We start from the raw sequence: 16300 nt of genomic DNA, 5'->3' as shown, positions 1-16300 counted from the left end.
AGATACAGCTTGTATCATAACAGTTATATCCAGTAAAGAGTGTGAAAACAAAATAATCACATTTCGGGCAGAATGTCTCACTAAAAGATCTTTTAAAAGCTGTATCTCTGGGAGTTCCCGTCGTGGCGCAGTGGTTAACGAATCTGACTGGGAACCATGAGGTTGCAGGTTCGGTCCCTGCCCTTGCTCAGTGGGTTAACGATCCGGCGTTGCCGTGAGCTGTGGTGTAGGTTGCAGACGCGGCTCAGATCCTGAGTTGCTGTGGCTCTGGTGTAGGCCGGTGGCTACAGCTCCGATTCGACCCCTAGCCTGGGAACCTTCATATGCCATGGGAGCGGCCCAAGAAATAGCAAGAGGACAAAAAAAAAAAAAAAAAAAAAAAAAAAAAAAAAAAAGCTGTACCTCTGAAAAGAGGAACTTGAACCCAAAAGGAAAGCTAAGATAGTTTTATAAGGGACTTCTACCAATTCTTATAAGAAAAGATAATATTATATAAACTTTCTGAAAATAAAATGTGAAAACTTTTTATGAGGCTAATTCTTTCTTGATAACACAGCTGAAAAAGATTGTCCCTCAAAAGGGAAAATAGAGATAAGTCTCACTCAGGAACATACCAGCAAGCTGATATATAAAACATTTTAAACCAAATTAAGGTACCTCATTTTCATAGCCATATATCCATATGAACATGCAGTTTTTGAATGTGTAAGCTGCAAACATGTATTTGACACAATCATTTATTTACTATTTTATTCAGTTCAGAGTTATCGTTAGCTCACCCCAGCATGATTCCCAGGTCAATGTTAAGGTTAAACCTTATGGAGAAATGAAAATAAATCTAATGTTTATTTCTCGAGCAAGAGTGAATATTTTTGTATGTATCATGTAAAAAGAAAGAAGTTTCTTTGGATCATCTCTAATTTACATGGAAACAAAAGAAAATAAGTGGTCAGACAACTCATGACTATGCTTTCTTACTTGACCTCTGATATTTATAGCTTCAATCTTTTTCTCCTGTATTTTTCCTCTTTCAGTTTATAAAATCATTTACTGAAAATAAGTCCAACTAGGATGTCATCTGCTCCATGAAACATTTTTTACCCCAGTGGCCAAAACTGTCTTCCCCACCATTGTTCCCTCAGAATTCATAGTTAGTCATTCCATTTTAAACTTAGTATGTAATCATTTGTACTAAAATTAATTGAATATGTAGCAGGTAATTCTTGTAGAGAATATTGTGTTTCTGTGCCTTATTCATTTTCAAGCCACATGTTTTGTCTTCACTAAACACAGTTGTATTTCAACTGCATTTGACACCAAATATTTTAATTTTTACAATTTATGTAAATTATGTATGTGTCCCTTCCATATCAAGTCCAAAAGATGTCATCTCACTATGGTTTCACTCATGCAACTTTTAAAAATGTCATAGGTATGTGAACATCATTATATGATTCAGGTCACAACCAGGAATTTGATAAGACTTTTCTTTTAAAGGAATTTGTATATTACTCAAGATTGGGAAATACTGATTGAGACTGCAGAATAATATAGAAGTCAGAGACGAAAATCATTGTTAAAGGTAGTAAGAAAGGCCAATTTGGATTATGACTACATCTTGATTGTATCATAATAATGATTTTTAATTCATTACAGCTAACCATTTGTCAATTCATTCTAGAAGTAACTTTGTCTAGATCTTGAATCAGTACATGTACTTATTGGTTATTAAATATCCAAATTTAAAAATAGGTAAATTAAGGAGTGATTTTTAGTATTTTCTTAACAATAGATTTAATACTTTATTCCTTTGCAAATTACCTTTGTATCTTCATATGGTCCTCATATGCAGCAGATCAGTTTATGTCCTATACAATTATTGTGTAAAATCTTTTATATATTCACATTACAATCTTGTATTTAAATGGCATGACATTTCACTGAATTTTTTGAACATAGGTGCTTCTACTAGACCATTTATGCTTTAATTTATAATTTATTTTTTTACTTATAATTTTTATATTACCAGTAGGTCAGAATGTCATTTCACATGTTTGTTATCTCTTGTTTTACTTAAAAGTAAGATTTACTCAAAATAGGAATTAAAAAACTTGTTTCCTTAGTTATTTCCACATCTTGTAGCACTCTGTGGCTCTTATTTTTCCCTACTCAGCTGTTTTTTAGATAGTTCTAAAATCTGAAAAGTATCATATATATGATAGTTTGTACTAAAAATTTAATAAAAACAACACAAAATCCCACAATGTAGATTATTTAGAACCTTTTGTGATTTTTAGAAGTAGGCTATTATTCAGCCAACAGATACAAAACGAAAACCACTTGGTAAATGAAGAAAATAATTTTAATTATAATTTGTCTTAATTTTATAAGAAATAATGTTTTCTAATATTTTATGTGGTAGTATTTAGATTATTAAAGGTCAGACTGAAAATTGCATTTGAATTTGCCAGAGTACTATAAACAATATTATTTTGTTCACATTCAACATCACTTTTAACTTACTATTCTTATCGTAAAGGATATTTTGTCTTTTAGAGAATACAGAGGTATTATTATTTACACTAATTCATGTGGGTAGGTAAAAAAATGCTATAACTCTTTTACTTAATGGGATTCTTCCCCTGTGGCAGTGCAAACGGCTAGAGCAGGAGCTTCATCATCTCAAAGAGCAGAACCAGACTTCAGCAAACAACATGAGACATCTGACTGCTGAAAACAATCAAGAACGTGCTCTGAAGGTAAATCTCCATTCCTTCTTGCAGGCAAATTAAGTTTGTAAGCCCTTGGTGCCAGCTTTGTGCGCTGCATATATCAGTTGTGTACATTTCAGCAGAAGTGAGCTGTGGTGTTTGCCAACAACCCCTTCTTTAAACACAGATACAGCACCCTTCTGTTATGGTATTATTTTATTGTGTGTATGTGTACATGAAAACAACATATTTTCTGAATTTCAAGTGGTGGTATATTAATATCTTTTGGTTCATGTTCATTCTGTTTCCGATTTCAGAGTATATTTTGCAGTTAATAAAAGGTGGCCATCCTGAAAGAAAGAAAATAATGAACTTTTTTTTGCATTAGTATTTATTACAATAATTTTCTAAATGACTTATAACGTTAATAACAAACAGAACTGACACTCCTTGAAAGGCATGTGAATATGTTTGGGAATTGAAAGAGTACCTAAAATGTTACTTACAATAAAAAAAGCAAGAAAAAAATATGCTCTACAAGAACTTCAAACAAGGAAAGACTGCATTTCATGACAAGAATTTTTGTTTCATTTTAATATAGATCTATCATCATGAAAAAGGATATTATTTCAATTCTACTAATTATCTTTTTATCTTAAGATACTTTTCATTCTCTTTTTTTGTCTTTGGCCAGTTTCCTAGCATAGTGCTTGTGGCAGAGTAGGGATCCCTGCCCTCAGGGTGCGTGTGTTCTCATTAATGGGTTAAAAATAAAGACAAAATATATCCACAGAAAACATAAAAATTCATTATTGTTGTTACTGTGCAATTAAAAAAAGATGTGCTACTGAGAAAATTATATTGTACTTTGTTGTCTTAAATTCATTTTTTGCTGCAGATTACAAAAGAATATTATGTCATCAGCAGGGTAATTTATTAAGCCAGAATTATCTACCAATATTGAGAAAAATTGTGACATCTTGATGTGGAAAAAATTTTAATCTGTTTATCAAGTGTGAGATTTGGTTGAAGTCAGATTTTTCTACAAAATGTGTTTAGCTTCATTTTTAAATTCTCAGTAGAGGTGTGTATTATTGCTTAATGTACTTACTTTATCTTTCTTCTCTTGAATTTATAGACCAGAACAGTAAATAGGAAAGAAAAGAATTATAGATTGCTATGATTATTTTTCAGATATCCCAAGGGATTCACTATTGTATGAGTAAAATTAAGTATATAATTTTTTGCATGTATACTTGCAAGGCAGAAGTAACATTTTTTTGGAGTTCCTATTTTGACTCAGCAGTAATGAACCCAACTAGTATCCATGAGGATGCAGGTTTGATACCTGGCCTTGCTCAATGGGTTCAAGGATCCGGTGTTGCCATGAGCTGTGGTGTAGGTTGCACATGCGGCTGGGATCCCATGTTGCTGTGGCTGTGGTGTAGGCCAGTGGGTATAGCTTGATTAGACCCCTAGCCTGGAAACTTGCATATGCTGCAGATGCAGCCCTAAAAAGTAAATGGACCAAAGAAAGTAACATTCTTTTAAAGACAACTTCAATTATGAGTGCTGATATTTTTTTTGGCCACACTCTCAACATGTGGGAAGTTCCCAGCCCAGGAGTTGAACCCGTGCCACAGCAATGATCAGAGCCACAGCAAGTGACATTGCCAGATCCTTAACCTGCTGCACCAAAAGGGAACTCCTTTGCACACTAATTTATTATCAGCACTAGGGGACATATTTTATGTGCTATGTATATTATGGCTAATGCCGTTTAAAATAGTATCTAAAATAAAAATTCTAATTTAAGTTACATAAAAACTGCATAGTTTTTATTCTGGCATATTTGATAGAATAGTTAAATTGAATTAAATGGCAGCTGTTATTTATGGAGTGAAAAATGATACATGCTTCTAAGAGATTATTAAAGCTAGAGGTAAATTGTAGACCAGAAGAAACCAGGAGGTTCAAAACAACAAAAGTAGGAGTTCCCATTGAGGCTCAGTGAGTTAAGAACCTGACACAGTGTCTCTGAGGATGTGGGTTCCAGCCCTGGCCACACTGAGTGTTTTAAGGATCCTGTGTTGCCACAAGTTGTGCCATAGGTTGCAGATGCGGCCCAGATCCAGTGTTGCTGTGGCTGAGGCATAGGCCTCAGATGCAACTCTGATTCGACCCCTAGCTGGGGAACTGCCGTATGCCACAGGAGCAGCCATAAAAAGAAAAAAAAAATCCCCCCCAAAAAAATAAACTCCCAGAAAATAGAAATCTCTTGTGAACTGTAGACTGTAATTTAAAGTAATAGATACAAAAGCTACATTTTTTTCTTCCTGACAAATATATGCTGTGTTAAATCTTTCTAATTGCTCATTTTATTATCCAAAATTTTCAGATTTTTTTTTTTTTTTGTCTTTTGTCTCTTTTTGTTGTTGTTGTTGTTGTTGTTGTTGTTGCTGCTATTTCTTGTGTTGTTGCTATTTCTTGGGCCGCTCCCACGGCACATGGAGGTTCCCAGGCTAGGGGTCGAATCGGAGCTGTAGCCACCGGCCTACGCCAGAGCCACAGCAACGCAGGATCCGAGCCGCGTCTGCAACCTACACCACAGCTCACGGCAACGCTGGATCGTTAACCCACTGAGCAAGGGCAGGGACCGAACCCGCAACCTCGTGGTTCCTAGTCGGATTCGTTAACCACTGCGCCACGACGGGAACTCCTTTTTTTGTTTTTTTAATCCTTCATAACTTTGTCCATTAACCAAGCAACTCAATTTTTTTATAGAGTAAGAGTGGGAAGAAGAATTAATTTTAAAAAACTCTTTTTATCAATTCAGTCTTTTTAAAGCCCCTGTGTTGGATCATTTTATAATATTTTGTGTCATAATTCTTTTTAGGAACCTTAAGTTTATTATAAAAGTTAGGTCATTTGTAATATGTCTTTTTTCTGATCATTTTTTAAAAATCATTCTTAACTTTCAGGGACTTTTCTTTATTTCATTCTTTTATTGTACTTCTTGTCTTTAAGTTGCCATATAAAGTATGAATAATAAGTTTATTACAAAGCTATTTGGTGAACAGACTGTCTCCTTTGTGAGCATTATGTTTTTATTTTACAAACTATTTACATGTCATTTAATTTGTTAGCTGATTTGATATTTAGTTGGTATCTAAATGAAGTTTAAGAAGAATTTTTTAAAAAAGAGTCACTCTCTCTAGGAGCTTTTAGTCTACTAGCAATATTTCTAGTATTTTAACATAAATAATAACATGAGTAATAACACTAAGAAAGGTGAAATAAATTTGAATAGAGTGAGAACTGAAAAACTTTGTTTTATTTCGTTGTGTTGTGCTGTAGTTCCTAAAAGAAACAGTCCTAGAGATAGGCTTGGAATAAAAATCTAAGTTAATAATCACACTATTACTTAGAATTACATAGAATTTTCCCTAGCGATGACTATGACAAATATATGATTATCGTAGGGGGATATACTTCTTTTTTTTTTTTTTTTGTCTTTTTGCTATTTCTTTGGGCCGCTCCCGCGGCATATGGAGGTTCCCAGGCTAGGGGTCGAATTGGAGCTGTGGCCACCGGCCTACGCCAGAGCCACAGCAACGCTGGGTCTGAGCCGCGTCTGCAACCTACACCACAGCTCACGGCAACGCCGGATCGTTAACCCACTGAGCAAGGGCAGGGATCGAACCCGCAACCTCATGGTTCCTAGTCGGATTCGTTAACCACTGCGCCACGACGGGAACTCCAAGGATATACTTCTTATTAATCTAGTGCTATTTGGAATAATAATGTCTTTATTTAATAACCAGAAATTTTTTTCTAAATTATTTTTATGGTAGAGGATAGAATTATACTTTTTTTTTTTTTTTTTGGTCTTTTTGTCTTTTTTCAGGGCCACACCTGCGGCAAATGGAGGTTCTCAGGCTAGGGGTCTAATCCGAGCTACAGCTACCAGCCTACGCCAGAGCCACAGCAATCAGCAGAGCCAGATCCGAGCTGCGTTTGTGACCTACACCATAGCTCACTGCAACGCTGGATCCTCAACCCACTAAGCAAGGCCAGGGATCGAACCTGCAACCTCATGGTTCCTAGTCAGATTTGTTTCTGCTATGCCACGACAGGAACTCCAAAATTATACTTTTGATGATCACTTAAATGCATTATTTTTGAAGTAGCATGGAATATGTGCTAGCTAAATTTGCTTGCATGACATTGTTTCCCCACTTTTATAATAGTTGCAATTTTCCCTAGTAATAAGCAGAATACAGTGATACATATAGGATGAGGATCTGAATTTATCCTGAGGGTTACTTTAATTAAAAAGACAGCTTGTTTTTTCATTTGAAAACTTATATTAAGAAATTTGTTTCTTGAACAACATACTCTTGAACATTTAATGATTTTAAAATAAAGTTAAATTAGCCATAACCGTGCAAACATTAAATTTAATAAGAAATTTCAGGGGGGAGTCCCATTCTTGGCACAGCAGAAACAAATCCAACTAGGAACCATGAGATTGAGGATTCAATCCTTGGCCTCGCTAATTAAGTTAAGGATCCAGCATTGCCGTGAGCTGTGATGTAGGTCACAGACTAGGATCAGATCTGGCATTGCTATGGCTGTGGCATAGGTGGGCAGCTGTAGCTCCAATTTGACCCCTAGCTTGGGAACTTCCATATGCCATGGGTGTGGCCCTAAAAAGCAAAAAAAAAAAAAAGAAAAAATTTCAGGGAGTTCCGTGGTGTTCTAGTGATTAGGACTTGGCACTTTCACTGGGAACTGAGATCCCATATGAAGCTACTGCATGTCATGACCAAAAAAGAAAAAAAGAAAGGAAAAAGAAAGAAATTTCATAAAACTATTTTTCTTTCCTCTTTCATTTTACTTATCTTCCTCATCACACATCTTTAACTTTCTGCAATTGGTCTTCTCCACTGTAATTCCATTGAAAAACATTCTTTATCGAATTATATGTGACCTCTGATAGTTAAACCTGTGAAAGTTACCATTTCCTGTCCTGCTCGGTATCCAAGTCAACCTAACTGGAATGCATTTCAACCTTAGTGCTCCTTGCCCTCATGAAATACTTTGCTGTAGTTGTTTGTTTCTAGATCCTCATCAGTTTTCTTTTCTTTGTTATTCTTCAGATAATCTCTCCTTCTACCTCTTCCTAAAATATTAATGTTCCCTTGGGTTATGTGGTTAGTCTCTTTCTAAAAAATCCTCCCCCAAACCTTATTTTTTTAGAGTAGTTTTAGATTCCTAGCAAAATTGATCAAGAAGAGTTCCCTCATACCCTGTGCCCCGTACATTTACATGTCCTCAGCATGCAGCACAAGAGTGGTACATTTGTTACAGTCCATGAACCTACCTCAGTGTAACTCCAAGTCCATAGTTTACATTAGGGTTCACTCTTAGTGTTGTGTATTCTCTGGGTTTTGAGAAATGTAAACAAGTATCTACTATCATCAGAGAGTATCTAGTATCATACAGAAGAGTGTCACTCTAAAAATTCTCTGGGTCCCACCTGTCTCTCCCTCGCCTGACAGCCATTAATCTTTTTACTGTATCCATAGTTTTGTTTTTTCTAGAATGGCATATAGTAGTTCTTTTCAGATTGGCTTCTTTCATTTAGTAATATGTATTTAAAGTTCATCCATTCTTTTGATGGCATTATACCTCATTTCTCTTTAGTACCAAATAATATCCCATTGTCCAAATGTACCACAGTTTATTCATTTGCCCACCTACTGAAGGACCTCTTGATTGCTTTCAGATTTTGGCAATTGTGAATAAAGCTGTTGTAAACATCCACATGCAGGTTATTTGTGAACATAAGTTTTTCAGCTCATTTGGGTAAATACCAAGAACTACATTGGCTGGATTATGTGGCAAGAGTATGTTTAGTTTTGTAGGAAACTGCCAAACTGCCTTCCAAAATAACTGTACCATTTTGCATTTCCACTAGTAATGAATGACAGTTTCTGTTACTCTATATTCTTGCCAGCATTTGGTGTTCAGTTTATTGTAGACTTGTCTCTTCTAATTTCATCTGTTCCTACATCATTTATCATTTATGCCCTAATCAATGCTTTGTCTACCCTTCCACTTGGATATTTTAATGTCTTCTTAACCTCAACAGACTTGAAACCAAATCCCTAATTTGACTTCCTAAGCTCTCTCTTCAACCTGGGAAGAAGTCAGGACCTGAGTCAAACACTATTGACTGTATAACTTAACATTTATTCTCAGTTATATTCTCCTTTGTTTGCCTTTACAGCTTTATAGAAGCTGGAAAAGTTAAACATTTTCTGAGCCTTTCTTTTTGCCAGTGAGAAATAAGAGGAATTCTGCAGCAGGAATGGGAGAAGAAGGAACAGGGTCTCTGGACAAGTTTTTATTTTCCTGACATAATGACAGATGCAGCAGGCACCACGCCTTTCCTTCTTATTACCTTGAACACTTACTTGCTGCTTTGTGGCTATGAAGTAAATGCCAAGAGAAGCTGGCCTTAACATCGTTGAGTCCTTTAGCCAGGAAGCCACTTGAGGATATTAAGCACCTGTACCCTGACTTATTTTTCTGGCAACCCAATGCCCTGTATTTTAAATCATTCTTACTTACGTCCAGATTGATCTATTAACATCTGCTAATTACTGGCACAACTGTCCTCCTAGATATATAGGCTAATATAATTGACATAATCTTCACATCCTTTCAGGCTCTCACCTACCACAAAGCAGTTGAGCATCCAGTCCTGTCAATTCTGCAGCAGTAATTTCTTTCCTATTTTTCTCTCATTTATTTTATCATGCTCCTATCTTATGTCAAGTTTGTGACCTAGAAGATAATAGTACCTCCTGACTAATTTTTTCAACTTCAGTTTCTCACCTTTCTAATCAATTGTCACACTTCCCTTAGCTGTCATTCTAAAACACGAGTGACACTTTTCCACCCAAAAACCTTTACTAAGTCTTACATTTTTAGCAATGTAAGAGAGTATCCTCAATAACTTTCATGATTACAAATACTCAAGAAGGAGGCTGTTACTTAGTATTTTACAGCATTACTGAGAAAAGAAGAGAAGTAATGTGGAAAGGCCTGAAACAAAGTGGAAATAGGAAAAAAGAGCAGGGGGTGGGGTGGGGATAAATTATTATCTGAAGCCATCTTGCACCCTGAATACATTTGTCAAATGTTGAATTTGAGCTTCCATTTTAATGGCTATAAGAGCAAGACAGATAGGAGACAGATCCCAGGGCCTATTTAAACCAGAATGTAATGGGAGATCTCCTGAAGTAGAATCCCAGATGGCCACACCATTGGTGTTAGGTGAACATGAGTCAAGGCCTTTGTATGAAATATAACAAGAGTATTGGACTTTCTTCACTGTGGTGGGGAAGAAATCTCTGAGAATTCATTATCCATAGCCAGCTTTTAGGGGAGTTTAGAACCACACCAGTAGCCTGAATTCTCACTATCTCTGGTTTTAAAAGTTGAAAACTTAATTTCAAGTCGTAGTATCCTGGAGGGGCCCATAAACAATAGACCGAAGCACACTGACTTCGCATTAGGCCTCTAATAATTCCTGTAGATAAAATTTTAAAGACCTTGAGCTATCAAAATTATTTCTAATGAAAGTCAGTAAAAATATATAGGCAGTAGAATCATATAGATTACCACATAGTTCAGATATTCTAATTATCAGACAGAGAATGTGACATGTTTCATTAACCCTAACCCTAACTGGATGGTGGATTTCTTAAAAAAGAGCTTCTTGACAGTAAGAGCAAAGACGTGACTAAAAATGATCAAGTGTATTTGGAAAAAAGATAGATGGAACTTAAAAGAAATTCAAATAATTAAAATTAAGCAGCAAATAGGTTAAACAGCAAGTTACACATGGTTAAAGAAACCATTAGTGAACTAGAAGATATATATGAACCAAGTATGGAATGAGAACCAGAAAGACAGAAATGAAAAATAGACAAGAGATCCTAAAAGGTACAAAATACAGAGAGGGAAAAAAAAAAAAAAGTCTTTAAAAAGTCTCTTTGGAGTTTGAGAGAAGATAATATAGGGAATGGGGAAAAGGTAGGATAGATGCAATAAATAATGACTCAAAATCTTCCAGAGTTGTCAAATGATACACACCTCAAATCTAGTAATACCAAATGAATTCCAAGTATAATAAATTAGAAGAAAGAAAACCTGTTAAAAACAACCATTAGAAAAGACATATTGACAAAGGAACAGCAATTAGACTCACTGACTTCCCAACAGTAATAATGGGAAAATATCTTATATACACTGAAAGCAACAAGGGAACTAATTCCTTGAATATACAGAGAGAAAGTGTCAAGAGCAGGGGTGACATAAAGATTAGGTAAATAAAAAATTCCAGTTGCTTTCTATTGTCTATGGAATATAATCTGAACCTCCTAAGTATGAAATTTAGGATGCCACACTATAGTTTTAGCCTGTTTTTTCTTCTTTTTTTTCTTCTTTTTGGGGGTGGTTGGATGGGTGGGAATATAGTCTTGGTAAATCCCAGCTATTCCCCACTACTTAACCGTTTCCTAAATGTGTCATGTTCTTTAATTTCCTCTGGGCTTTATTTCTGTTAATGACTTTATTTTCATTGTCTCTTATATTAGTTGATTGCTTACATGTCATCTTCCCTAAATCAAAAACTTCTTGAGCTTAAGGAATAATTGCTTTTGCATATCGCTATTCTATTGAAATTTAGCATATTGATGAGCTTGAATTCATTATAATATTTTTAGATCAAAAATCCGTTCTGGAGTTCCTGTTGTGGCTCAGTGGGTTAAGAATCCAACATAATGTTTGTGAGGAGGAGGGTTTGATCCCTGCCCTCGCTCAGTGAGTTAAAGATCCAGCCTTGCTGCAAGCTGTGGCATAGGTCACAGATGTGGCTCATATCTGGCATTACTATGGCTGTGGCGTAGGCTGGCAGATATAGCTCTGATTTGTCCCGTAGCCTGGGAACTTCCATATGGTACAGGTGTGGACTTAAAAAGAAAAAAAAAATCAGTTTTGATCTATCCTAGTTGAAATTTTAATCTGTCCAAATTTATTGAGTATCTACTAAATTCAAGACATGGAAGACATGGAATTATGAAATTATCCTGGTATAAAGTTGTTTTTATAATCACTAACTGTGCCCAATTAAAACTTTATGAGAACTTTGTCTAGACACTCATGTTGCAACAGAACAAAGGATGGGGAAAAAATGTAATTGTAATGTATACATGTAAGGATAACTTGATCCCCTTGCTGTACAGTGGGAAAAAAAAAAAAAAAAACTTTATGAGGATTTCTATTTTGTGCTAAAATTTCTTTGCTCATGAGTTGAACATTGTAGTACCAGGAATTTTCATTTTTCACTCTTAGCTTAAAAGTACTGATAAAAGAGATGTTTGATCATTTTGCCCTTTGCTGTTTATAGTTTACTGTAGGATAAGAGACTCTTTTAAGAGACTGAGTCAATAGTAAATTGTAGTTTGTAGTGTTATATCATAGTTTTACTCATTTTTTAAACAATATATATGTATTTATGAGACTGTCTGAATTGTGGCCCAGAAAGATTCTGACTTAAGGGAAATTCAGTCAGTTTTAAGTCAGTATGGTCACAGGTAGGATTATCCCATAAAATTTATATTTAAACTAAGACATTTTTGAAAACAAGAGGTGTATGATAAATAATTATAGCAGGAAAACAGGGTTGTAGCTATAAAAGGGTGCCACAGTACATCCTCTTGGTGATGACACTGTTCTATCTTGATTGTGGTGGTGGTTACATCAATCTACATGTGGTATTTTATAGAACCACACACACATACACACACAAGTACATGTAAGGCTAGTGACGTCTGAATGAGCTCTGTGTATCGTGTCCTGGTGTTATTTTCCTCATCTAGGTATTATATTGTGATTATGCAAGATGTGGGTCAACATCCCCTCCTGGATCAGATGGAAGGTGCATAGGACCTCCTTTTCTGAGTTTCCGTGAGTTTGCAATTATTTCAAAGTAAAAAGTTATATTTAAAAAGTGAGTCACTAGGCTCAGCCCACACTCAAGGGGAGGGACTGTTTATACAAAGACATGAATACCAGGAGGGAAGAATTATTGAGGGCCATGTTAAAGGCTGCCTGTCACAACTTGGGTATATGTTACACCTCAACTTAATATTCTGCAAAAGGAGTTCTGTTGTGGCACAGTGGAAACAAATTCGACTAGTATCCATGAGGATGTGGGTTTGATTCCTGGCCTTGCACAGTGGGTTGGGGATCCAGTGTTGCCATGTGCTGTGGTGTAGATCGCAGACATAGCTCTGATCCTGCAGTGCTGTGGCTGTGGTGTAGACCAGCAGCTGTAGCTCCTATTCTACCCCTAGTCTGGGAACTGCCATATGCCCCAAGTGTGGCCCTAAAAAGCAAAAAAAGAAAAAGAAAATCTGCAAACCAAACTCACTATCTCACCCCCCAAACCTGTTAATTCTGCAGACTTTATCTGAAAGTAACATCTATGTCCACCAGTAGCTTAGTCAAAATCCTTGGAGTTAGCCTTGGTGCCTTTCCTTCTCTCACACTCCAGGTCCTCTGTGTAAACAAATTCCCTTGGCCCTACTTTTAGTGCATGTCAGGAATTCAGCTTCTTCTCATCACTTCCACTCCTACTACCATCTTTCAAGCCTCATTTTTTGCCTGAGTTGTTGAAAAGCTTCCTAGTGGTTTCTTGTTTCTATCCTTGCTTTCCTCTGTTCTCAACACATTCTCTGGAATGATCCCATTAAAATATAAATTAGATTACATTACTCTTCTAAGAACCGTCCCATGGCCTGCCATTTCACTCAGAGGATAAACCTACAAGACCTCTTGATCTAGCCCTCAGTTTAGTCACTTATTTTAGTCACATTCCTCTCTTACTATTTCTCAAATCCACCAGGCATGCTTGCATCTCACGGCCTTTGTACTGCATGTTTCTACTTCCAAGAATCACTCTTCCCCCAAATATTCACACAGCCCACTTAACTCCTTCAAGTCTATTCAGATGCCACCTTCTCAGTTAGGCCTTCCCTGATTAACCTATTATAAATCTCAACTGAAACCCTTACAACCATTTCTCTATCCCTTTCCCTGCCTTTTCTCCAAAGTACTTAGCTAAGAAATACAATTAAGTCCTAAACATGGGTTTGAACTGTGCAGGTCCACATATATGCATTTGTTTTTCGGTAAATATGCTCTATAGTACTACATGATCCAAGATTGGTTGAATCTGTGAATATGGAATCATAAATGCAGAAGGCACACTGTAAAGTGATAACATCGATTGTCAACTGCCTGGGTTTGGCATCTCTAACGTCTGCATTGTTCATGGGTCAGCTGTATATGTTTTACTTATTATATTTGGTTTCTCTTTTCCTGATGGGAGTAAATGCTCCATGAGGTCAGGGATTTTGTTTACTTTGTATACCTCTGTATCTACTGATGATATTAAAAATATTTCACAGTCAGTGACCAATCATTAGCAGATGCCAGATATTAACAGTTTGTATGGCTATACTTTTACATATCAGCTGAAACTAGCTCTGTTTAATTATGGTTAATAATTGATTATTAATTATTAATAAATTAATAATCAATTATTAGCATCTAATTAAACATAACTTTTTAATTATGTGTTAATAAAACACACTTGTGAAAACAAATGATTATATAAAGGTTGTAATAAAAATACTGCAGTCTGCTTCCTCATCTTACCTCTTCTGATTTCTGCTCTAGAGAAGAAATCACTTTCAACTCCAAGTATTTTCTTCTGTATCTACACTATATTTCTAAATGAAAGGCTTTTACTATTTATAGATATCTCATTTTTAGTTATTATTAATTGACTGTTTACTATGAAAATGAGGATTTAGATTTCCTTTTGTGAGATCCATGTTTAGTATTTACATTATTATAATATTCATAAATGAGCATATAGTGAAATACAAGCATATATTGTTTTATTGTGCTTCACTTCATTGCACTTTGCAGATAATGGTTTTCTATTTGTTTTGTTTTTTACAAAGTAGAGATTGTGGCAGCCCTCTCTTGTCAGATGATAGTAACTTTTTTTGCATTAAAGTATTTTTTAATTAAATACTTTTTTTCTCGACATAATGCTATTGCACACTTAATAGACTTATATAGACTTGTAGACCAATAGTAACTTTTGTATGCATTTGGAAACCAGAAAATTCATGTGACTCGCTTTATTGCTATATTCATTGTATTGCAGTGGTCTGGAACCAAATCCACGTTATCTCTGAGGTATGCTTGTATTACGCAGCAATAAAATGGAATAGCTTATTGATCCATGCAACAACTTGGATGGGTCTCAAGAGCATTATGCTAAATGAAAAAAAGCCAATTTTGAAGGGTTATGTTCATATGATTCTACTTACTTAACAGTCCCAAAGTGAGAAAGTTTTTGTGATAGAAAACACATCAGTGGTTTCTAGGAGTTAGGTTGAGGAGCAGGGTATGGCTCTTAAAGGGTACCAAGGAATTTCTTTAATAATAAAAGTTCTAGTTTTATAATATTAAAATATCATAGAATTATTTACCAGAAAGTAACGGAGGAAAGATGTAAAAATAGGTGAAATCCACATAAGGTTTATGTCTGAGTTAATAGAATTGTACCAATGTCAACTTCCTGGTTTTGATTAATACACTGTGGTGTTTATATGGTACCATTGGGAGAAGTTAGATGAAGTCTACATAAGAAATCTCTGTATTCTTTGGAGTTTTTGTGGGCCTTGAATTATTTCAAAACAGGATGTTATTAAAAATTTTACATGTTCACCATAGCAAGTGAAAAATATGCTAAGATATATAAGAAAATTTTAATCCTCTCCCCTCTCACAGTTTCTGGACCTGCCCAATTAATCTTAAGTAGGAATTACAATACTTATCCTATGTTACCTGTCTAATGGGAATTTTAATGGAAATGTATTTATATTACATCAATTAGTTTTGACATTTACCATGGGATTTTATACTTTCCTGCATAATTTAGAGTCTCAGTAGGATAGTTCCAGTATATAAGTCATCTGTCAGTCTGGTTTTGAGATTGCTTTGTCTTTTGACATTTTTGTTTTGCTTTTGCTTTTCATATGTCTCATGATTTTGTTTCTTTGTTTGTTTTGATTCTTGGACATTGTGAGCAGAACAGTGCTTCTTATCAGGCCAATAGTGTGAGCACTGTATTTAATCCACTCAAGAGTTGCTCTGGATTTGGCTTTATTATTGCTGTGGTCATTGTTAGCGCATTTTAAGTTTCACATTGCTCTAGCACTAAGTTGCTGTTGCCTTATGCCCAGGATGGAAGCTCAGGTGCTGGAGGATTATTTTCATTGTTCTTACTTCACCCTTCATTTTTAGTTGGTCCTATATGATGACACCTCAGAGGTGTCTCACTGTATACTCCATGGCAGCCAAACTCTGACCTACCTGTAACTGTGGCAGGTAGTGTATAAGAAAAACTCTTGTGCCCCTCTCTTGTGTAG

General features: G+C 35.6%; 1 protein-coding gene across 34 annotated transcripts in view; it reads left to right on the top strand.

Annotated features, from left to right (window-relative positions):
- The window catches only part of MIPOL1 (mirror-image polydactyly 1), a 308128-nt gene that overhangs the window by 139661 nt on the left and 152167 nt on the right, over positions 1-16300 (top strand). For 28 of the 34 annotated variants that reach the window (XR_014810636.1, XR_014810641.1, XR_014810627.1 and 25 more), the window contains one exon: positions 2652-2759. The exons of the other annotated variants lie outside the window; for them this stretch is intronic. Coding sequence is in view for 10 of the 28 variants with exons in the window: in XM_021099138.2 (XP_020954797.1) it covers positions 2652-2759 (108 nt within the window). In the remaining 18 variants the exon portion in view is untranslated. The remainder of the gene's footprint in view (positions 1-2651; positions 2760-16300) is intronic. 34 annotated transcript variants of the gene reach the window in all.

The sequence above is a fragment of the Sus scrofa genome, chromosome 7, assembly GCF_054392235.1.
Source record: "Sus scrofa isolate SSC_HxYL_T2T_F1_AM1 chromosome 7, Sscrofa_HxYL_maternal_Yorkshire_Landrace_v2.0, whole genome shotgun sequence".
Taxonomy (NCBI): domain Eukaryota; kingdom Metazoa; phylum Chordata; class Mammalia; order Artiodactyla; family Suidae; genus Sus; species Sus scrofa.
This window is presented reverse-complemented; position numbering and strand designations above follow the sequence as displayed.